Source organism: Solanum verrucosum, unplaced genomic scaffold (genome assembly GCF_900185275.1).
Source record: "Solanum verrucosum unplaced genomic scaffold, falcon-dt-bn FXZP01000177.1, whole genome shotgun sequence".
Taxonomy (NCBI): domain Eukaryota; kingdom Viridiplantae; phylum Streptophyta; class Magnoliopsida; order Solanales; family Solanaceae; genus Solanum; species Solanum verrucosum.
Window position 1 is genome coordinate 2,404,644 of NW_026020401.1, and position 25,982 is coordinate 2,430,625.

Below are 25,982 nucleotides of genomic sequence, written 5' to 3' on the forward strand. Positions count from 1 at the left end.
TTATGTAAAATTTCCTTGTATTTATCTTTTTCCCTTTTATGAAAATTATGTATATCTATCTATTATTTGTTATAATATCTTTAGTAATTCTTTTATATAATGTCATTATCAAATCAAATCAAATGAAATGAGCATTCCAGGCTACATCTGCTTCTGACAACTCATAGAGGAGTAGTTCTCTAAGAATATTTTATGCACTTCCGTTTCTTATTGGAAATGGTTGTCCAACATTGTGGCTATGCATGAGTTGGGACATATGCTTTAATTGGGTGGTTACCAATTAGTGGTCCATTTTGAGAGCACTACATGTGATCTACGATGTGCTGCCACCTTTGCACCTTGTTTGGATGGTTATGTATATTGCTAGTTTAAAATATCATGTTTGTTTTATTAATTTTATTGTAACGAGTACTAAATATGTTACGTTACTTGACCATGTTGAGTGATAATCATCTACTGCCATCTGTGCATCTAAGTCAATTATTCCAAGTAAAAAAATCTTATCTCTCTTGCAAATGGATGAACATATATAAACAGATACAATGAGGTCCTGAATTATAACAAGTTGGTAGTATATGAAAAGTGTTCTGATAGAATATATAAACTCTAAAGTAGTGTCCTTTTAGGTTTAGATTATTTGACAAATGACACACCTACTATTGAATAATTAAATCCTCTCAGCAATAGTTTTCTTCATAATCTTTAGTTCCAGCTAGTAAATAAGCTCAACTTGGCTATCTCAGATGAAAATTTTGCATAAATTAAAAGAAAAGGTACAGAAACTTATTTAAAATTATACATAATTATTCTTATGTTCATGCTACTCAAGATGTTGAGGATCCATATACCTGTCTACGCTCCATGCCCCATCTTGCTCGTCGCAAAATGGAATGTTTGTGTTGTGTGTTGTTTCGCGTAACTGATTGTTGACAGTGGCCTTTCTCTCCTCTCTGAAAAAAACAGTAACACCAACAAATAATATGATAAGCAAAAATAAACCTCGTTATTGAGGCCATTGCATTATTGTACATCACCTAATTCTTTTTGACGATGCACAATAATCGTATTGTATCTTGTGAGCCCGAGCTATCCTAAACCTGGAAAAATCTACTCTTGAAGTTGAAACTATGAAACAGATATAAATATGTTTTGTTAAAAAAGAATCAGCTTATAGTCCATGGAAAACAATAAAATTGCTTCATACATAGAAAAGGCTGTGCATAAAACCTAGAAGCCCCTAATGTTGTTGGAATTTAAACAAAACCAATTATACCCTGCAGCATGTCACATAACACAACAGGTGATAAATTACAAGATGTAACTAGTTCCCAAAGGAATAGCATTGACTTCTAAATGCCAGAGAACCTTTGTTTTTGGAACTCATTGATTGTTGAGCTAAAAGGAGATACACAAAGAGGAAAAACTCGCGAGCCAATGTATTGCACCAAGGAATTGCACAAGAGACTAGTAAAAAGCTGGCTCCTTCCTGTCAATTAGATGCATCACGGCTGTAATACTGATCCAGGGTTTTTGCTGGGATACGATGCAAAAGCTCACGGGGAAAGATGCGAAGAAGTGTCCAAGCTAAATCAAGTGACTGGAATATATTGCGGGTGTCATAAGCTCCTTGAGAGACAAACTTCCTCTCAAATTTGTCGAGGAACTCTAAGTAAAGCTGTTTAAACAGAAAAGGAGTATCTAGTCATCTTATCATTGAATTATTGATAACCTACGCAAAACATAGCTCAAAATTAATTAAACAAAAGGACTTTTTCACAAGCAACATACCAAGTCCTCAGAAGAAAGTGCTTCTTCTCCAACCACAGCTTTCATTGCCTGGACATCTTTTCCAATGGCATAATTTGCATACAACTAAAGGTTTTTAACAATAATGCAGAAGGGAAAAAAATAAGCACATTAGCAGAGGTACAAGGTATCAACTCTCTTGAAGGTATGAAGATTAATCAAGCAACAAAATACATTTTTTATCGAAAAATTAACTTACCTGGTTGGATACATCAGCATGATCCCTCCTAGTCATACCCTCACCAATGGCACTCTGCAAAGAAATTTAAGGGGTTAATCGGAATATCACATGTAAGGCTTCCTCTAGTATCCATTAAAATGATATGACAGTATATAAAGTAAAGAGTCCCTGTCCTCACCTTCATCAGCCGAGATAAGGATGGAAGTACATTGATTGGAGGATATATCTGTTACAGTTCAGAAGAGGAAAAAAAAATTCCGAGTCATTTCTGTTCAAAGTTCAAGAGCTATCCAAGAAGTAAAGACATTCAATAATGGCAACCTTCTGTAGCACTCTGAATTGGCAATTATCCAAATTTAAAACTCGACTTAACAAGTAAGGTCACTGCAGGTGTTCACATTAACTGGGTACTTCTCAGTCACTCTTGCAAAAAGTGTTTCTCAAATTGATTAGTCAAACAGAAACTGCTACTCTCTAAAATTGCTTTTTTGAAAAAAACTTCTAGCAAAAAACACTTTCCAAAATAGGCCGTTGAAGTTTGGCTAAACAGGCAATTAATCTAGCTTTGGTTTCTCGGGGTTATTATAATTTTAGGTCTAGAACAAGTCTAGGAGGTATTAGGATCACCGCGAAGTTCCAGTATCTCTTTGAAAAAGAGGGACTACTTAAATGGTAATTATGTATTCTCCCGGAAGAATATGAAAAATGAATCTCAAATGATCATCTTCATATGAAACGATGACAATTAAGCCTATGTCTGGTGAAGCTGACGACTTTCATGGAAAAATAAAACTAAAATGTGGAATGTGTACTGCTTGGCCTGAGTTAGCACCATACAAGTATGATAACTCCCTTTAAATCCTATGGGTCATTTCCTAATATTCATTTCAGTTAACAAAATTCAAATAGAAAGTAACTTAGATGTTCTAAATACTACCAACATGCAATTCAAGAGTGGTGTCGGCAATGAGCAAGTAGAAAATAGAGAAGTAGTATGTATTATATTAGAATTTAAAGTTATACTAATATAATAAGCACGTAATTAAAGAGGAAGAAGAGACAAATTGGTTCAAATTCCCTCCTAAGTTGATAAGTTGACGTTGTTGCCAACTTGTGATACTTTTTAACAATAATATTCGTGTCTCATTTGTGAGATTGATGGACTACTAATGGTTTGAATGATATAATATCAGGTTTTGGGAGCCTTTGAAAAGCAAGGATTGGAATAGCTTCAAATACTAGAGAAAATTGGACATGAAGGCCAAAATTTAAAGAAAAAGTGGCTAAAAGACCAAAGGAAAAAATCTGAGCTGGCCACACGGCCTCACCCACGTGGCCTGAGCCACGTAACCCCACCCACGCAGCCAAGGAGATGAAGGGGGAGCTTTTGCAAATGGCCACACAACTCACCCATGTAGCTCGGTCAGGTAATTGGGCGAGGGGTGTTTTAGCCACCATAGCTAACTTTGGGAGGATTTGGAGACTTTTCACCAGAGTTCACATTTTCTTACTTAATTAATCTTCAGTTATGTCTTCCTTTTCTCTTGTATTTTCCATTTCTAGTATGAATAGCTAAAATAGTTGGGGTTGTAAACTCTCATGGTATTAATGTGAATTGAGTATCAGTTTATCTTGTTTCTTACTTGGGTTTGTGATTCTCTACTTGTTTACACTATTATTTGTCAATTTGGTGGTTGCAAACACTAGATTTAAGCCCTTCATATCTATTTCTTTCTTGGAAAAGTGAAAAATACATTGGGTATTTGGCAAGTAGAGAGCAAGAGCATATTAAGGAGTTAATATTGCTTGATTAATCAAATCAAACTAGGAATAGGGAGATATCTACTTGGGTCTTTATCAATTGAGTCATATTTTCACTTGGGTTTGAAAGAACTTTTAGGGACAAACTGGACCATGCCCGAGCATACTGCAGACTAGTTGAGTTATTGGACAAGAAGAGGGGGGAGCAAGAGTCAGAAGGCATGGTGGAGGATAATTCCACATTGCATTTGGTGCACAGTCTGGAAAGAAAGAAATAGTAGAAACTTTGAAGATAGGTTCAATTCCATTCAGAAGGTTAAATGGAATTGGTGTAGAGAGAAAGGTTTAGAGGAAACAATACAGATTGTAGAATTATTAGGATCCTTGTAAGTATATTTTTTTTCCTCTTCTTTTGTTCCCCTCTGTTTGCTGAAGGCCACCACCATATCCTTAATGCTGAAGAATACAACATTACCATTTTCAAAACAAAAAAAAATAATTTAGGGATAAGCAAGATGATTATATTCATGTATTTAAGCAAGATGATTATATTCGTGAACTAGCCATGCCATATTGAGTCACGACCCTGGTCTCTCTCTTAATTGAAACAAGTCATTTTTTCTTGCATTCCAAGTGTTCGTTAAAAGTCCTAGCTTAGTATAATAGTCTACTTTTAGAAATAATTGTTTAACCACTCTTTTGTTTGAAGATTACCTTAGAAATTTCCAAATTCTAACACTTTTTAGACATCTTGACACAAGCAGACTACTCGTGGGATCAACCCCAACCTTTGTTTGGTCTGTTATTGCTACGACCATACAACATTTCATTTTGAGGTGTAGGATCGGACGTTCCCAATTTTTGGGGAAAGAGGAAAAGGAAGGGATTTTGATAACATTCTATTTTGAAGTACTAATTAGTTATCCATTTTTCTGAAGCTTTGCTTGGGATCGAGAGAAGAGAGAAACGAAGGAAAAGTAGAATTGTTCCATATCTTTTAACAATGGAACAAAGAGTCATCAATTTTTTTAATGACAAGGAAATCCATCAAGGGCCAAACTCAGGGATAATGGGTCTGCCCCTTTACCCTTCTCCTGTTAAATACCAGGCTCATCAATTTTTCTTTTCCTGTTCTTTCTATTTCCCTTCTTGTACATTTCTCATCCTTTCCTTACCCTTTAGTTTCCAAAAAATAGGGTAAAAATCTAATCAGACAAGACTGACTCAGATAATCTAGAGCTAATTTAATAAACAATTTAGAATGGACAAAGTTTAGGATTTAGTTTCAAGCCCATGAAATTATAGGAATGGTAATGAAGCTTGTCATTCTGTTTATTTGGCCCAGAGCTTACCTATTAAGGGAAGGGTGTAGGTAACAGAGAAGCTTATCCAGAAATTCTCTGTCTACTTTGTAGAGCATCATAAAACATGCTTTCCTATTGTCAAAAACAGTAAAAGATTTTTCAATTTTCTTTTATAAGGAATCAACAACAGTAAAAGATTAAAAAAGCAGAGAGCTTAAGATACCCAGTTTAGTTGGATCAATTGCTCATTTACTGGTAAGATCTATAAAGCAATTTTAACAGTTTACGAGTATATATGAGTACTCAGCCTCAGAGCTATACAATACCTGTCGGTTATGAAGTTGTCGGTCTATATAGATTTGTCCTTCAGTGATATAACCTGTAAGATCTGGAGTTGGATGCGTAATATCTGTTCAAACAACAGAAAGTAGGGACTCATTAACAAATATAATTGAGCAATCAGAAGCAGAAGTAATAGCCAGAAATTATTGCTCAACTGTAAGTTACCATCATTTGGCATGGTTAGAATTGGAATTTGTGTGATGGAGCCCGTCCGTCCCTCAATACGCCCAGCTCGTTCATAGATCGTTGCCAGATCAGTATACATATAACCAGGATATCCACGCCTTCCAGGAACTTCTTCTCGGGCAGCAGATACCTGTGGGAGGATGAGAAGTATGGTTTGAGCTCTCAGTGGTCTAAGGAACTCAGAACATCTGATAACACCACATAACTGAGATGAACTAATATTATTTCTTAGTTTTTTTTTTTTTTTGGAAATTGGTAATGTTGAGATGTACTAATATTAAGTTCTAAGAAGTGCTCCTTATTAAATACAAACATGATTAGATAAAGTTAAAAGGTCATGAGGTGTTCATAAACAATACCTCACGCAGAGCATCAGCATATGAACTCATATCAGTTAAAATGACAAGAACATGCTTCCCACATTCGTATGCTAGATATTCTGCAGTTGTCAGAGCAATCCTGGGAGTAATGATACGCTCTATTGTAGGATCATTTGCCTACGAGAAGTAAACATAAGAGATCGAAATGAGCTTCACCTTATAGAAGTGTTCCTATTTCACATAACCAAATACTCATGTGTTAGTCTGAGTTAAATCCAAGTATTACCAGGTTTAAGAAAAGCGTCACTCTCTCCATGGATCCATTTTCCTCAAAATCGCGTTTGAAAAATTGTGCGGTTTCCATGTTGACTCCCATAGCTGCAAAGACTATGGCAAAATTGTCCGCTTCACTGTCCTGGGACACCAAGGAAGAAAGTGAGAATTATGTCAATGTGAATCCAACTCAATCACCAAAACATAGAGACCAAAATGTGCCACTCCAGCTATTCACGGGTAGATTAGAGAAGGACCTAACCCTCGGTAACAGCTTTCTGAAAAAGTTTTAACTCTGCTCAGTTTTTCCCTTTTTAAAGATATACTGATATAGTTAATGAACTTCATAAGAAGGGGAAGAAAGAACATTGCAGACTCATATTTTGTTCTTCCTCATCGTGGATGTAATGTTGTGAACTCCACTTCAATGCAGTAATCTAAAGCTATCATGTAATCTGACAACAGTAAAATTCTCAACACAGACATCATAACGTGCATTTAGGCCTAGAACGACAATCGAAGTATTCAATGGCCATTTCAAGCAAAGTGGTATACTTCCTGTTATCAGCATATTAGACATTTGAAATATGTAATCCCTTCGTTCCATTTCTTAAGACAGTATTTGACTGGGTACAGAGTTTCATACTTTGATTTGACTTATTTATTGTATAAGTGAGTGGAGAAAATATTAAAAATAAAGTTGAAAAATAGTTTGACAGAAAAACATCACATCAAAATAAAACATTTAATAATTTTATGAACTTGAACTCTAGCTTTTGTGGAAGTTGCATAGGATTGGAATGGTGCCAAGTTGCCAAAATGGAAAGAGACATATGAACTGAGATGGATGGAGTATGTTACAAGAAACTACTACTAACCTCAAGAAGATTTTCAGATTTCTCCAACCTCTTCACTAAACCAGCTTGTCGGCAGATCTGAGCCGCAATTTCATTATGAGGAAGACCGGCAGCAGAGAAAAGAGGAATTTTCTGCCCTCTAGCAATTGAATTCATGACGTCAATTGTTGAAATTCCTGTCTGTATCATCTCTTCAGGATATGTTCTCTCACTGGGGTTGATAGAACTTCCTAAAATTGACATATTACATGTAGCAGAATATTAGTCCAGAAATCTCATGTGAGAGCCAAAGTTGAACTTGCTAGAACTAAGTACTTACCAGAAATATCCCTGTAAGCCTCAGGTAAAATAGGAGGACCATTGTCAATTGGCTTTCCAGAACCATTAAATATGCGTCCTAGCATATCCAGTGAGACAGGTGTCTTCAAAACCTGCAAACATATGTACACTCTTACAAAGTAATGAAATGATAAACCATTAGAAGCATAATATCTCCACTAATAAAAAAAAAGGGAAAGAGGACAAATATATCCTCGAACTATCGTAAATGGTATGTAGATACCCTCCGTCATACTTTTGGGACATTGATGCCCCTGCCGTCTAAAAACTAGAGCATATATGCCCTTCACTCTAACGGAAGACTAAATAGGAATATGTGGCGCAATCTTATCCGTCGATCCGATATTTAATAAATGTCAGTCGGTGGATAAGATTATGACACGTGTATGTCCGTTAGTATAAAGGGTATATATGCTCTAGTTTTTGGACGGCAGGGGCACCAATGTTCCAAAAGTATGACGAAGGGTATCTGCATACCATTTACGATAGTTCAGGGGTATATTTGTCCTTTTCCCCAAAAAAAATGATAATACCCGTTATGAATAATATCTTTGTTACAGGATCCATATCATTTCTTACTTCTCTCCCTCATTGAACAAATACTAAGTTATTGCAACATGTTAACACTAACTAGTTTATTGCTCTTGACAAGACTTTTGTGTGCTATATACAACACTTTGAATGCAACAGAGAGGAATAAAAGGCTAAACAAAAGGTGACGCATGTTATTGCAGACCAATGTTTCTCAGTGGTTGAAAAGAATTGATGAAAACAGAGGGGGACTTTCTACAAGTGATTTATGTTAATTGGATTTTATGGAACAAAAGTCATGAGAAAATATGAGTTATAAAATATATTGTACCTCCCCAGTAAACTGCACAGTTGTGTATTTGTTGTCAATTCCAGATGTTCCTTCAAAAACCTGGTAAAAACAAAAGAGGAAATGAGCATGCTACAGCAGATTCAATTTATTCTAGAAGAATTGTCAGAACCATTTCTCGATTTGTGCGTGTCAGAAGGTAGAAACTTAAAGTGGATGAAATATTCGTCAGAAGTCAAATCTAGCCATAAGTGATTCTAAAGAATAATAGACCTGAACAACAGCTTTTTCCCCATCAACTTCCAGAACTTGTCCACGTCGGGTTGTTCCATCTCCCAAACGGATATTAACAATCTCCTGGTACTTAGGTCCCTGACAAGAGAAACACATGTACACATCATTCTAGTTGCATTAACACCAAAATTACAATAAGCTACAGTAAGTTTTAAAAACAAAAGCAAAGTGCACAATGATTACCTTAACTTTTTCAAGGATAACCAGTGGTCCAGCAACACCAGAGACGGTCCTATATTCTGCAATTTTGGAACATTAGAAGCAGATGTGGATCCAGGATTTGGAGGTTTTGGGTGCCACATTTCTTTGAACGTAGATAACACTATCATAAAATCGCTAATTTCTAATGAACGTTGAAATTTGGCTCATCGGTAAGGGATTATCAATCAACAATTTGTCGAAACGTGGGCAACGAGCAAAATACCACCGGACTCCATCAAAAATTTGAGAGAGAAATTAGTGATTTTTTGGTAGTGTGGCACCGAAATCCTCCAAATAGGGAAAACACTTGGTTGGTTTGATCAACTTTAGGCTTCAGTCATTGTTCTTCTTTTCAATTTATACAGACAAATCAATCAAACGAAAAAAATGTAACGATTATAATAACATAGCACAAAACAAAAAATTAATCCAACTTGTGAGTTAAGAGTGAGAACAAACATATATTTTCAGTTCCATTATTAAGCGGTTATGCCAACAAGTCAAGCATCATCATTACGGGGAGAGATGAACTTTTAAGTTTTAATACAGAAGAAAAACTCTTCAATTATCTTATAAATACTTAAAGTGTTGACAAAGATGAGACAAAAACTCAAGAATCAATACAAAAAAGAGTCGAGCAGAATTTAATGAAGAATTATTGGTCAAGGGGAAAAGAGAAGAACCATAGAGAATCGCATACTTGTATGTGTATTTGTATGTATCTCTATTGTTTCAGCAAGTCTAAAATTACTACCTGTTGGCAGTGGGATTCGAACTCCCAGCACTTGGGAGAAACTCTAAGCCTTTGCTACTGACACCTTTGCCTTATTTATTACTACAGGTAGCACTTGATACATTTCTACTATTTCTTCAATATATATATATATATACATATAAATACAAAGGTTCAACTAAGCTTGTGGATCGCATGGTACCCCCTCAGGCCTTAATAGATCTTGCCCTGATTAGAAGTCACCATCAATCTTTTAAATGAAAATTTTAAACAAATTCCTATGTGGACTCAACTATAAAATAAGATTGAGAGCCAGAAAATATATAATTTATTATTGATGATCTCCTGAATATTTAACCAGAAGGTACATCACACTCTATTCATAATTTATACTAGTATTTACCAATGAAATCTTCTAACTACTAAAATCAAGAAATAGAAACTCTTCTCTCATTTGCACGCGAACTACTCAAAACGAAAACCAAAGGGTCTTTGACTACAGTTCTCTCCCAACTTGAAAACCTCTATCAGCAACTTGGACTGTAAAGGCATTCAGCTCATTATCCCTATGTCTAACTTAGCTCTTGTTTGCATCATTACAAATCATAAATAGGCTTCATTCCACAAAACAAAAGGCACTAAAAAGAAGAGTACCACATGAACTTACCCATTCCAACCTCCAGGGTTCCTTCCTCCATGTCAATATTTTTTTTTGCCTTACCCATACTTAACCTGAAAATGAACAATAATACATCAATAACCAATCATCAACTATACCTCAATACCAAAATATGATAATAATTGCGAGTAGGTCTATGGCTAGCATAAAAATAGTACTCCCTGTGTCTCAATTTGTTATCAAATTTTACTTATCAAAGGCCAAATTCTGACTAACTTTCAGAATTAAATCGAGATAGACTATCTTCTACTTTTAGATATTCGAAAACTATACGAAAAATTCTATAAGTCACAATTATCCTAATCAAAATGATAGTGATGTACATAATGATGCGAGTAAGAAACGAACCGAAAGGCCTTGAAAAACGATTACTAAATTGGAAGATGAAGATTCAAAAATGGATCTGTAAAAAGGAGATTACCTTTCTTCTGAATTCCAGAGGAGAGAGAGAAGTAGATGAACCGGAGAGAGAATAAAAACCGGAATCAACGTGATGCACGCTAGTGAAAGAGAGATCGAGGGGCGTGGGTGGGTCGGATTGAGTTTCCACTTGAAAAAGAAAAACGGTAGAAGAAACAAATTAATTCAACTATCCTAGTAGTAGTGTTAAAAATTATGTAATAGACATATGTTACTCGGTCCGTTCGATTTAACTTGTCACATTTTATTTCATGACCTACTATCTACTAACCATCTATCCTATTTCTTCACCAAGATCATATTATCGATACATTGTAGATGTGTCATATTTTGTCTAATCATTTATTTTCCAAGACTTTTTCAATCTACCTCTACCTCTCATCATATCCACCATAGTTAACCTCTTACATCTCCTCACTTGGGTATATGTTTATCTTCTCTTCACATGAATGTATTATCCTAGTCCCGTCTCTCTCATTTTGTCCACCACACTCCGAATATCTTCTTTCTTAATTATATCTATCCTAGTATGTCCGTACACCTATTTCATCATCCTTATTTTCGTTACTTTCATCTCCCATATATGTGAATTGTTGATCGATCAACACTCCATCTCCTTCCACTATTCTCACATGAATCTTGGCTCCTGTGTATATGTCCCTAATTCCCCTAATGTAAGCTACATATACACATAAACTTCAAGCATCTCCACGTAACTCTCGAGGGACTTTGTCATAAGTTTTTTTTTAGGTAAATGATCAATATCATATGGAAGTCATTCTTTATATTTCTATATTGCTCAATCAATCTCCTTAGATATGAATGACTTTTGTAGTTGAACACATTGACATTAAATTAAATTGGATTTTAGTAATAAGCATACTCTTCATCGCTCTTATATATCCCCATTATCCTCTTCCAAAATTTCATAGTGTGGCTTAGAAGTTTGATACCTCTATAATTATTACAATTTTGGATATCATCCTTATTCTTGTATAACAGTCAGACATTTTTGACGTGATGTTAAATAAACTCAATTAACCATTCCATATTTTCTTTACATATATAGGTACACTTTTTCAACCTATTACCTATGTATAACTAATGTCAGCATTACTTATTCACTCTATTGTGTAGGGGTGTACAAAATCGAACCGAAAACCGAATCAAACTGTAAATCAAGTCAAATCGGAAAAAAAACACAACTAATGATTTGGTTTGCCTTGATTTGGTATAGGAAAAAAAACCGACTATACTTGGGTTGATTTGGTTTTAACTAAAAAAAGTCAACCCGAGAACAAACTAACCCGACATTATATATATAATTTTTAAAATTTATTTTATACATAAAAGTATTTACTTTGATGTAATTTCTAAATATTACTTATACATTTTCATTTTTTTATCTTTTAACATATTTTTTCAAGTTTATTGAGACTTAGAATTTTGAACGGTCCAATGAAAGTTATAGTCCATAGATATTAGTAAACTCTAATAAAGCTCAATTCAAAATCAAATCAATACTAATGCTAACAAAACAATTAATTCAACAACAATAATGTTGAATATTTGTTCTTTAGTTTTACATTGGTTTAGACATTTAAAATAATAACCTAATTTTAATTTTTATTTAATGTTTAATCATGTAATTTATACTTATTAGACTTATTTTAGCATGATTTGGTACTTTTAAATTATGATTATTTTCATTATGACTTATCAATTTGCAATATTTATTTTATACGATTTCATTATTATTTTTTGTTGAATATTTTAGTGTCATCACTCATCTCATATTTTGTGTTATTTTCTTAAGAAACACCTTAGATAGTTGTATTTTGGTTGGACGAAAGAAATAATTGGAGCACAAGCTAATTAATTATATGTTTGTATGAATACTTTATCGGCAAAATCCAAAACCCCCAAATATCTGAGGTTTATTAGTTTGATTTGATTTAAAAATTAAAAATTTTGACACAAACGGTTTGGTTTGGTATTTGAAAAATCTGAACCAACCCGAAAAAATCCGAGGTTGAAAAACCCGAATTTTATTAGTTTGATTTGATTTAATTTATAAATTTAAAAATTTGAAACAAATGATTTGGTTTGATATTTGAAAAAACCGAACCAATCCGGTCATGTACACCCCTACTATTGTGTATCGAGGTATTTATTACTAATACATAAAAATTCATGGTATTAGCCTAGACTGCGTATCGGTCGGTTTGGTTTTGAAATTTATAGGTTTGACTTATTGGTTATCGGTTTGTAGATATGCTAAACCGTTATAGAACCATTAAGATATTGGTTTATCGGTTTATTATCGTTATCGATTTAACCGTTAAGATTTGACAAAAAAGATATTGAAAAACACTTAAAAACAAGGTGACAAAACAAATGAATCATGCACATGAGTTCACAAGTTACATCTTTCTCAAAAGCAAACATTTTTACATTGTAGAATAACCAAGAGTTTGGGACAACCAGAAATGAAAGTAGGAAACCAATCTCTAAGTCAAGGACTTTATATACAAAATGGTATAAATATAATTGTTTAATTTACTCTTGGGTTATTTGTTAACCCGTTAAGAAAAAATCTAAAACCGTTAAGAACCGATAACCCAATAACAAAAAAAATCAAAACCGCTGAAGCAATAACCCATTACAGATAAACCAATAACTTTTTTTCGGTTCGAATTATCGGTTTCGGTTCGATTTTGAACAACCCTAGTATTAGCAATGCAATAGGTATTAATGCATGCATTAGTATGGCTAAAGACTCAATTGTCCCTAAAAACCTTTTCTACTTCTTTTTCATCATATTTGTGGAGTACTGTATCTTTGAAAATAAATGTTTTCTTTTAAAAAAATTATGCAATACATGCTATTTTTAATACACCAAATCAAACAATGCATAAAAAATAATCTCTACATAATTAATGTTAGCATAACTAATACAAATATTATTAATATATTCTATTAAGCATTATTCTTATACACCCTACCTAACGACCCTGAATGTACCAGCATAGAAATTACAAATGTCCAAAGAACCAGAAGGAAAGGAATAGTATAACAAAAGGGGGATAAAAAGAGAAGGAGAAAAAGCATCACCTTGTTTTTGGCTTCCATGTCAATTTATATAAATAATTTATTTATTTTTTAGTTCATTTCAAAAAAAAAATTAGGACATTTTTTTTTTATCTTAATGAAAAACTTTCATAGCCACGTAAATTATTTAATGTTTAAAACAACACAAGTTCCAGATTCCAAAAGATCTATTTATAATTTTTAAAATTTTGAAATCAATCAAAAGAAATTCACATAAAGAAATGAGTTTATGATTTATCTATTGAAGATAATGAGGATAGTGGAGTGACTTAACCTCACAGATTAGTTACCAGCTTAGCTTAGCAATTAGTTAAGGTCAGTTAAATGTAACCACTTCTGTTATTGTGGACAGGTGTAAGACTATGATAGGCTGTAAATATGGTTAGTAGAATTGTAGCATTGGATATATATATATATATATATATGTACATGATGCACTGTATGATCACGCTTAATGAATGAAGAATATTTTTCAGTTCATCTTCTTCTTTTCTCTCTGATCAGATCATATCAAATTATAGTTATAGATTTCACATGTTGTTATTATCCTGCATACCATCATTTAAGGATAGAGAGCACAAAATGAAATATTTAATATCGTACCGAACAACAAAATGTTCATTCAAGTAATAAACCACATGAAACAAAGACTAGAATTGACATTTGAAATTGCATTTAATTAGTTTTTGAGGAAAGAAAGAAATATTATACTTAGAAATTAAAAAAAATTATAATTTATGTAACATAATAAGACGAGCAAAGAAACTTCTTAACTCTTACATGCAGACAAAAAATTAATATGTAACATGTCTTAGATCTCTTACAAAACATGATAGGGACATTTTTGGACATACCTTAGATCTACTATATATGGACCTTAAGAAATACTTACCTCCTCGTCCCAGAGATACCTACAAAATTCTGTGTACGCTACTGTCTCTCTCATCCTCCTTCACCACACCAAACATAATGCTGCAGGTAAAAATAATGCCAAATGGGAGAAGAATGGTAAGAAGTACTCCCTCTGTTTCAAAAAGAATGATCTAGTTTGACTTGAAACGGAGTTTGAGAAAAGAAAGTATTTTTTAATCTTGTGGTTCTAAATTAACGTTATGTCAAATGTACCAAAATGCCCTTTAATCTTGTGGCCTTAAATATGCCAAATGGAAAGTTAAAAGTTAAAGTGTTGCCAAAAAAGGAAAGGGGTCATTCTTTTTTAAATAGACTAAAAATTGAAATTGAGTCATTCTTTTTTAAACGGAGGGAGTAATAATTATTCAAGTAAAAGTTACAGATACATACAATTCGGCCAATATATATATATATATAAAGGAAGAACATAGACAAGGTGATGTAGCACCTCTCTATGGCCTCCATTTATATTTATCTTTTTCTCCTTTTTTGACCATTTTTTTTCATTTAATTATTTATTTTATTTTTAATATCTCATAAATTATTTATATTCAAGTACTCAACTTTTCACCTCCCACTATAATATGTCTTCTTTATTAGATATAATGTGCATATATTCATAACTCTCATAATTTTCAACTTTTCATATTCATAACCCTTAAATATTAAATATGAAACCTTATGGTATTCTTCCATTATTTTCTATATAAATTCATATTTTTTGTTTCATGAGATTCTATCCAAAGTTACCCTTCATTTTCACCATAGTATTATATTCATGCTTTTATTTGACTTGAAAAAGAAGAAGGCTCTTGAATAGTGATAGGCTTTTGAAGTGGATATTAACAAGAGCTTCGATAATTATGTATTGATTTCTTTTCCCTTCTATTTTTTTTAATGATATGTGTATTGTACTTTTTTTTCTCAATTTAATTTTTATACAAAGAAAGCTTTTGAATAGTGACAGATTTGTGAAGTGAATATCAACAAGAGTGATGTCTCTCTACCTTTGTTTGACTTGAAAAAAAAGAAGAAAGCTTTGGATATTGATAGGCTTGTGAAATGGATATGACAAGATCTTAGACAATTATGTGTTGCTTTTGTTTTTCCTTCTATTTTTAATTTTAATGATTAAAATCGCAATGATATGTGTATTGTATTATTTATTTTTTCTTTCATTCTTTCTTTCTTGTGTATCTTTATGACACCTCTTAAGTATAATTTTTATACAAACTTAAAATTTAATTCAAAGCACGACTACTTGAATTTTAGAAGTATGAGAGTTATTTGTTGTATAATTTCTATTTAAATGATTTGGTCTCTTATTTTTCCTCATAAAAATGTTAATAAAAAGTAATAAAATAAAAGATATAATAATACTATAACCAAACAACACGAAATAACCTTTTAATATATATATATATATATATAGTTGACACCCAATTTTGACCGACCTATAACTCTTTCGGAAGTGCTATTCGATTAAATACATGTTATTTTAAAACATATTTCAAGTTTAAAATCTTAATTAATTTTGTCTAAAAATTACATATTTTAGTATGCATGATTTATAAAAATTATTGTGTATATTGTTGAATTATCTTATTATTATTAAGTTATTATATTTTATCGATAATTAAACTCGAAATGATTATTTTACTCAAATGTTTTAAAATCTAAGTGTGTTTAATTTGTATGAAAATATTTTAATATGTGGTATTTTATTATTTGGATAGCATCTCCTTAATTTCCCTCCAAAGCATTTAAATTTTAGCTTATTCTATTCTAATTTCTTTCAGTTCTAGCCTATTCAATTCCAATGTTATTTCAATCATAGCCCCTATTCATTTCAATTCTAGCCATTTCTATTTCAATGTTAGCCAATTCATTCCAATTTCCATATTTAATAACCTTGATTAAATCCCAACCGTTTGATGGTTTGATCGAACGGACTAGATCAAGCCACCCTTATTTCCTATTTCAACTCTCAAAAGACCAAAACCCTAAAAAGAATGTTCATTCTCCTTTCTCTCTCCCCTTAGTGTCGCAGTCTCCTCCATCAGTGAGAGCCGGCGAGAGCTCCACCATCGCCGGTGAGTTCTCCCTCTCGCTCCTCCCCTTGTCTTCCTCTACTTCTCTTCTCCTTTCTTCTCCCCCCTGCCCCTCTCTCTACTTCTCCTCCTTTTTCCGGATAGGAAAGCAGTTGGACAGCAACTCCAGCGATCATCAGCAACACGAGGCCACCGGTAAGCAGTCAGCTCCAATCGGCAGACCAGCGCCGCCTCTCCCCTCTTCTCCGATCGAAATTAGCAACTAGGAGCTCCAGCCGGAGAGAACCAGCCGACCGGCGAGCCTCCTTCCTTCTCCTCCTTCCTCCGGCAAACTACAGCTCCGACCAAGTGAGAAGCTCCGGTGAGGTTCGAAATTCTGGAATTTTGCACAAGACGGATCTCGACAGATTCGTCCAGGTTTGTCTTCTAAAAATTAGCTTATTTTCATCTATGATTTTGTGATATTCTAATCAATAATAGTTGTCAATCTTTTGCTAAGCATGAATCTTTAAAACCCTTAGAACATTTGCTCGTTTTACTTTATTATTTGTAGATTTGGGTTGATTAAATTTCTGCTCAAATTGTCATCACTGTGTTATATGCTTGAATATATTTTTCTTCATAAATGGGTATTGGCTGATTCTTGATCCAATTTGATGTTGGATATGATAGTATTAGTTTTTCCCAATGTCGGTTGCTTCTAAATGGATTGCTTTGCTTAATTAGTTTCAAAGGATTTTCCTCTTGCTAATCATAATCTGATTCCATTCAATTTATTGTGACCTCAATGATAATCCTCATCTTGATCACCGCCCTAATTACTCGATCCTCTAGGGTAGATTGTTAATATCGATTATAATTAATTAATTTACCGTTCTAATTGTTGATGTTGAACTGGTTATTCTCTCGCTGATAAGTCTATATTGGTATCCTGTGATTGATTTGTAATTTAGTAAGTCTTTTAATTTTCAAGAATTTGCAAGAGAAATTGCAGATTCCTTGAAAATTTTAATAAACTATTGTCATCTTTAATAGATTCTTATCTTGATTGACTCTAATATATTCTTACATGTTGTAATTTTAGAAAAGTGATATTTGATTAAGGTAAAAGAATTGTACTGATTTTACTCCCTACTTGTTGAGGAAAATAAAAATTTTATAATTTGCTTAATTAGTTAAATGTTGTGAAATGAGAGAAAAATATTATAATACTAAACAAGGAGGAAAGACAAATAGAAATATTAAGAAGAAGTATTCTTTGAACTCTTCAATGTGTGTTTCATAAGGGTGAAAAGACTACCCTTTTATAGGATTTAGAAAACACCCTTTTACATCCTTTAATCAAATACGTTAGCACAACTTTAAGTCTTACATTAAATAGGTTCATTATGTTATGTTGTTGATAAAAAGAAACATCCACAATTCAATGGTTTTATAACACTCCCCCTTGGATGTTTATAGATAATGTGCCTCGTTAAAACCTTACTAGGGAAAATCCAGTGGGAAAAAGCCTAGTGAAGGAAAAAGAGTACACACATCTTGTAATACGCCTTGAGTGTTGCCTCATTAAAAATCTTACCAGGAAAACCCAATGGGACAAAACCTTGGCTAAGGAAAAAAGAGTATAACAGGTATTTTACTCCCCCTGATGAAAACTTTATTTGATATCTTGGAGACGACGCATTCCAATCTTATATCTTAACTTCTCAAATGTTGACGTTGGCAATGCCTTAGTGAATAAATTTGCAAGATTATCACTCGAACGAATCTGTTGAACATTTATCTCACCATTTTGTTGAAGATCATGTGTGAAAAAGAACTTAGGTGAAATATGCTTTGTTCGGTCTCCCTTGATATATCCTCCATTTAATTGAGCTATGCAAGCAACATTATCTTCATACAATATTGTTAGGGGTCGTTTGGTAGAGTGTATAAGAATAATGTTGAATATGATGTATTAGCAATGCATGCATTAGTAATGCTTGCATTAGTTATGTTTTGCATTATTTCTTATACATTGTTTGGTTTGATGTATTGGAAATAGCAAGTCTTGTATAAAGACTATTAAAAAAATATTTGTTTACAAAAATACCCCCACATTCTTTTACAAAAATAATAATAATAATAATAATAATAATAATTATTATTATTATTATTATTAATAGAGGGTAGTTTTGTCATTAGTTAATCTAATGCATGCATTAAAACCATTGCATTGCTAATACCTAGAAATCCATGGTATTAGCAATACACACTTTAATACACAATAGAGTGTATAACTAATGCAAGCATTAGTTATACATAGGTTGGAAAAGAGTACCAAACAAGGTACTAGTAATACACAGTGCTAATGCATGCGTTATTTTTCCTAATACACTCTACCAAACGACCCCTTAGAGTCTTTGTTTGCCCAGAAAGATTGCATAATTGCAAAATGTGTTGAGTCATTGATCTCAACCATACGCACTCTCGACTGGCTTCATGAATGGCTATTATCTCTGTATGATTTGAAGAAGTATCAACTATTATTTGCTTCATCGAACGCCATGATATAGATGTACTTCAATATGTGAATAAATAGCTTGTCTGAGATCTAGCTTTATGTGGGTCAGACAAATATCTTGCATCTTCATAACTGGTCAATTATGACTTGGATGCATTAGAATACAACAACCCCATATCAATTGTTCCTTGCTGAATATATGTTTAACACATTTCCAATGTCTTATTGTTGGACATGAACTGAATCTCGCCAATAAACTTACTTCGAAGCAAATATTTGGTCGGGTATTGTTGACAAGATACATTAGGGCCCCGATAGCACTGAGATATGGTGTTTCATCATCAAGAATCTCTTCATCCTTTTCTTGGGGTTGGAATGAATTTTTCTTTATATCGAGAGATCTCACAACCATCAGGGTACTCAATGGGTGTGATTTATCCATGTATAATCGCTTCAAAAACTTTTCAGTATATGTTGACTGATGGATAAATATTACATTTGTCAAATGTTCAATCTGAAGGCCAAGACAAAATTTTGTCTTACCAAGATCTTTCATTTCAAGTTCTTTCTTCAAACACTCAACAACTTTTGAAAGCTCTTTAGGAGTTCCGATGATGTTCAAGTCATCCACATAAACAGATATTATTACAAATTTAGATTTTGACCTTCGTATAAAAATACAAGGACAAATAGGGTCATTCTGATACCCTTCCTTTAACAAGTATTCACTAAGACGATTACACCACATTCGCCCTGATTGTTTCAATCCATATAAGGATTTCTGAAGCTTTATTGAACAACTTTATTTTGAAATTTTATATGCTTCAGGCACTTTTAGTGCTTCATGGATTTTCATAAAAAATTTATGGTCTAGTGAGCCATATAAATAGGCTGTGACAACGTCCATTAGATGCATTTCAAGCTTTACATGTACTGTCATATTTATTAGATACCTGAAGGTAATTGCATCTACCACAGGAGAATATGTCTCCTCATAATCAATGTTAGGCCTTTGCGAAAAAACTTGTGCCACAAGTCGTGCTTTATAACTTACGACTTTACCATTTTCATTGTGTTTTCGCACAAAAACCCATTTGTGCCCCACTGGCTTGACACCTTCAGGTGTTCGGACTATTGGTCCAAAAACTTTACGTTTTTCAAGTGAAGCCAATTCTGTTTGAATTGCTTCCTTCCATTTTGGCCAATCAATTCTCTGTCTACATTCATTGACAGATCTTGGTTCCAAATCTTCATCTTGTTGCATTATTTCAACTGCAACATTATAGGCAAAAATATTATCCACCATAATATTATATTGATTCCATATTTTTCTCGTCGAGACATAATTTATAGAGATTTCCTCATTCTCATTATTTTCAAGTACATGGAGCTTCTCTTTGGTGTCATCATTTATTATGTCTCGGAGCTCTTCATAAGCAATTGCCTCTGTATTATGATCATCTTGATCATTTATTTCTTTCCTTTTTCGAGGATTTTTATCCCTAGAACCAATTGGTCTACCACATTTTAAACGTGGTCCAGACTCATTTGCCTTAACATTTTGTCCTATCGGGACATCAATTCGAACTTGAGCATTAGCAATTGGGATATCTGATTTAGTAACCCGTGGAAGGTTAGTAAATGCATCCGGTAGTTGATTTGCAATATTCTGTAAATAAATTATCTTTTGAACTTCTTGCTCACATTGATTTGTTTGGGGGTCTAAATGAGACAGTCAAAGTGAATTCCAATCTATCTTATTTCCCAACTGCTTTCGTTCTCCCCCTAATGTTGAGTATACTGATTCATCAAAATGACAATCAGCAAACCTTGCCGTAAATAAATCTCCAGTTCTAGGTTCCAAATATTTTATAATAGAACGAGATTCATACCTAACATATATCCCCAACCTCTTTGGGGACCCATCTTTGTGCGTTGTGGTAGAGCAATTGGAACATATACCACACAACCAAAGATTCTAAGATGGAAAATGTTTGGCTCCTGACCAAAAATCAATTGTAATGGGGAGATGTCATGATAACTGGTTGGCCTTATGCGCGCACAAGTGTCGCTGCATGCAAAATAACATGCCCCCAAATCGAAACAGGCAACTTTGTTCTCATCAACAACGGTCTAACTATCAATTAAAGATGTTTAATCAATGACTCTGCTAAACCATTTTAAGTATAAACATGTGTAACAGGATGTTCAACTATTAATTCAGTGGACAAACAATAATCATTAAATATCTGAGATGTAAACTCACCAGCATTATCAAGACGAATTGTTTTTATTGCATAATCTGGAAATTATGCTTTTAACCTTATTATTTGAGCCAACAACCTCGCAAAAGCCATATTGCGAGTTGATAATAAACATCTATGAAACCATCTTGTAGATGCATCTATCAAGACCATATAGTATTTAAATGGTCCACATGCAGGGTGAATAGGCCTACATATATCACCATGTATCTATTCCAGAAATGCAGGAGATTCCACCCCAACCTTAGTCGTTGATGGTTTGGTAATCAACTTTCCTTGTGAACAATCAGCACAAAAGAATTCCTTTGATTGAAGAACATTTTGGTTCTTCAAAGTATGCCCATGTGAATTCTCAATTATTTTGTGCATCATATTATAACCGGGATGGCCCAACTGGTCATGCCAAATAACAAAATCATTAGAATCAGTAAACCTTTTGTTTAGCATGTGATTCAACCGTACCAATATTTGTATGGTACAATCCAGAAGAAAGTGCAGACAATTTTTCATGCACAGTTTTCTTCTCCGCATTTATCGTAGTAATGTAAAGGTATTCCACCTTTAATTCATTTGCAGTCTCAACATGATAGCCATTTTGGCGAATAACCTTGAAACTTAATAAGTTTCTTTGAGACTTACTACAATACAATGCATTATTAATTATCAATATTGTTCCTCCAGGTAGTAATAATGCCGCTCTTCCAGAGCCCTCAATCAATTTTGTACTATCGGATATTGTATTAACATATGCCTTTTTCATTACCAAATGAGAGAAATATTTCTTTTCTCTTAGTATTGTATGAGTTGTGGCACTGTCCAGAAGGCACATATCTCTATTATTCATCTTGGATCCAACTGAAGACTAGAAAATTTTATTTATCTTCATAAAAATAAAAATACATAATAAGAAGTACGAAACTTAACAAAAGAAAATTTAAGTACATGAACTATAAGTAATACATTAAAAACACATAACGACATTATTCATTTCCCAGTTCAATTATCAATATTCAGTTGCGATCCCCAAAGAAGTCATCAGCTTCTAGATGAGTAATATCATCGAGCCCATCAAAAGCATCATCTTTCAATGCTAAATTTGCCTCAACATTCTCATCATATTTTTGAGAAGATCCTGCTTGAGCATCATCCTTGAGAGTCAAATGTGACTCCACCCGGGCATTAGAAGAAAAGGCACCACCTTTCTTTCATTTTCTTTTAAAGAAATTCTAATACAGCCTGACAAAATGCTCAGGTGCCCGACATTCATTTTTCTAATGAACTTTAAGGCCACAACGATGACAGTGATCGCCCTTTCCTTTAGATGGATTATTTTGAGAACCGATATTGTCCTCTCTTTTGTTATGACCACCACTTCGACGATTATTATATCGTCTTTTGCCCTTGCCACACCCATGCACATTTTCATGGCCCCGATTATTTTGTCTTATTTCAGACTGACCGTGTGTTTCTACCCTGTGTGCCTCCGATAATGGAGCACTTCCAATGGGACAATCTTCATGATTTTTCATTAAAAGGTCATTATGCTGCTCAGCCACCAAAAGGCATGAGATCAGTTCAGAGTATTTTTGAAAACCTTTTTCACGATATTGTTGTTGTAATATCATATTAGAGGCATGGAAAGTAGTTAGTGTCTTTTTCAACATGTCCTCATCTTTTATAGTTTCCCCACATAATTTCAATTGGGAAGTTATTCTAAATACAGCAGAGTTATACTCAATTATGGTTTTATAATTTTGAAATTGTAAGTGCATCCACTCATGACGAACCCTTGGCAATACAGTTGCCTTGAGGTGGTCATACCTCCCTTTCAAACATATCCACAATTCAAGTGGATCTTTCATTGTTAAGTATTCAACCTTCAGGCTTTCATCAAGATGATGACGAAGGAAAATCATAGCTTTCACTTTATCCTGACTTGATGCCTTATTTCCTTCGATTATACAATCACCAAAATCCTTAGCGGTAAGGTGAATTTCAGCATCAAGTACCCATGACAAATAGTTATTTCCAGAAATGTCAAGTGCCACAAATTCAAGCTTTGACAAATTCGACATGTTGAAAAACTGACTCTAAAATAGTTGAGTTAATAACATGATGTTATTTCTTTATAATAAAAGATAAATTTATGTTTCAAATGATTAAGAATTAGTATAAAGTATATTATATGCATGAACATGGAATGTTACAAAAACATGTAGACTCATAAAGTATGAAACGGTAGTTTTAATATATGTTCTAATTATTTTTCAATATTTATTTCTAGTTTCAATAGTTAATAACATCAAACTTTTGTAAGTTTTTCAAGTTATATTTAATATAATACTACTCTCTTTATGACACACAAATATTTATCATAAATTTATGACAAGAAAATATTTACAAGTCTTCTAACTAGCATGTTATCACATTTCCTACTATTTAATTTAGAGTTATAAATTAGTAGCATATAAACAACATAAAAATATAAACCTGAAATGTATTGATTATTATGCCTAGTAAAGTATTATAATAATACCTAAAGCAAGTTACATATGCAGTAATTAAATTACGGATCAAAGATTTATGCAAGTCCTATTAGAGATGTTATAAACACATAAATGTATACCTGACTCTAAAAGAAAGTTGATTAACTTTTAGGAATTAATTTCGAATTAAGTAGGTCTCAGTTGGTTAGAGACTCGTGTTGATAACGTGTTGTGAAATGAGAGCAAAATATTATAATACTAAACAAAGAGGTAAGACAAATAGAAATATTAAGAAGAAGTATTCTTTGAACTCTTCAATGTGTGTTTCATAAGGGTGAAAAGACTACCCTTTTATAGGATTTATAAAACACCCTTTTACATCCTTTAACCAAATACGTTAGCACAACTTTAAGTCTTACATTAAATAGGTTCATTACGTTATGTTGTTGATAAAAAGAAACATCCACAATTCAATGATTTTATAACATTATATTCCTTTCTGGTCGCACTCTCTTATTCTCCTATATAAAGAGACTTTTGCTCTTCATAACCCTGAGACTTAGAAGCTTACACTTAGCAATTGTTAAAACTCTCTCTACTCTAAAAGAAAAGAAATAAACAAGAGTCTTGAGAACTCTAAGAAGTCTTACCATTCAGTTTTGTTGTGTTCGTGTCAAGCATCAGATTAAATTTGTCTAGTCTGCTCAACTGGTTAGTGTTCTCCGTTAATTAACTTATTTTTGCATTAGAATTATTTAATTGTGTAATGCTCTATGAGGATTCAAGGAAAGCATCCGGGCCAGTTTTCCTTTTCCCCCTCTTTACGTGACATGATATATGTTTTCACATGTTTTGTTCAAACTTTGTGTGCCCTCCTTTGAATTGATGTGTACGCCAATATGCTAAATAGTAATGCTATGTGTTCTTTGTATTATGTATTTATTGTGTTGTTGTCCTTTAGCAGGTTTGAACACAAAGTTCAAGATAAGGATAGTCATCATGGGAGGGAAACAGTAGACGAATTGATCTTGGTTAATTTATGTGTTGTATATTGTTTAATCTCTGTTTATGTTTTGTAATAATTTGTATAAACTCTAACTCTCTCTATATTTATGAAATAATTGGGGAATATACGTGCTATTTGTTCGCAAATTATTACGTTAGGAAGCATGTCCACATCTCTTAGGGGTCGTAAGAATAATGCAAAATAGGGTGCATTAGTAATGCTTGCATTAGTAGTGCTTGTATTAGTAATGCTTGCATTAGTTATGCAAACATTATTTTCTTATACGCTGTTTGGTTTGATGTATTAGAAATAACAAATCTTGCATAATTTCTATTTAAAAATATATGTTTACAAAAATACCCTTCACACTTTATTTATTTTTACACTCCCTTGCAACAAAGTTCTTTGCTAAAACATCATTAACTCCTCTTCTTCTTCTTCTTTTCAAAAATAATATTAAATAGTTGTACTATTTGAGTCAAAATAATTTTGTGAAAAGTTGGCAAAGAATTTTTTTATCAAATTTATCGCCACAATAGTAATTTTTTTTATTAAATTATGTTGAAATTAGATTATTTAAAAAAAAAAAAGATATTTAAGAGGCCATAAAGTCTATTAAGACACCAACAAATTAAAAGACATTGAAAAACAAATAAAAATAAAAATAAAAACATATGACAAGAAAGAAAATGAAAAAAAGAGAAAATATTAGGAAATGTTCTAAAAAGGCTATGAGGGTAGTTTTGTAATTATTTGATCTTAATGCAAGTGTTAAATGCTATGTATTACTAATACCTAGAATTACTTGGTATTAGTAATACACAACTTAATACACAATGGAGTGTATAACTAATGCAATCATTAGTTATGCATGGCAAGAAAAAGTGTACCAAACAAGGTACTACTAATACACACACCTAATGCATGCATTATATTTCCTAATACACTCTACCAAACGACTCCTTAAAGAATCCGCCTAAGGTCAATCATTAAAACCAACAAATTTGTAATAAATAACCTTTAAGTATGTTGCATAATCTGACTTTTTGAAACAAATGCTAGTATATTAATTAATTAGTTTGAATTACTAAGAGTTTGATAACTTTAGTATTAGTTGATAATCCAAGTCTTAA

At 32.9% G+C, this 25,982-nt stretch overlaps 1 protein-coding gene across 1 annotated transcript; it reads right to left on the reverse strand.

The window, feature by feature from the left end:
* Positions 1–1,119: 1,119 nt before the first annotated feature.
* LOC125839976 (V-type proton ATPase subunit B2-like) lies at positions 1,120–10,207 on the reverse strand. Its single transcript, XM_049518937.1, has 14 exons — positions 10,085–10,207; positions 8,667–8,722; positions 8,463–8,561; positions 8,232–8,291; positions 7,350–7,461; positions 7,052–7,260; positions 6,187–6,315; positions 5,940–6,077; positions 5,560–5,710; positions 5,379–5,461; positions 2,166–2,213; positions 2,006–2,059; positions 1,789–1,872; positions 1,120–1,675 (listed from the first exon to the last, which is right to left on the reverse strand). The coding sequence occupies exons 1-14, from the start codon at positions 10,140–10,142 to the stop codon at positions 1,490–1,492; spliced, it is 1,467 nt and encodes a 488-aa protein (XP_049374894.1). The 5' UTR covers positions 10,143–10,207; the 3' UTR covers positions 1,120–1,489.
* Between the last annotated feature and the right edge of the window lie 15,775 nt (positions 10,208–25,982).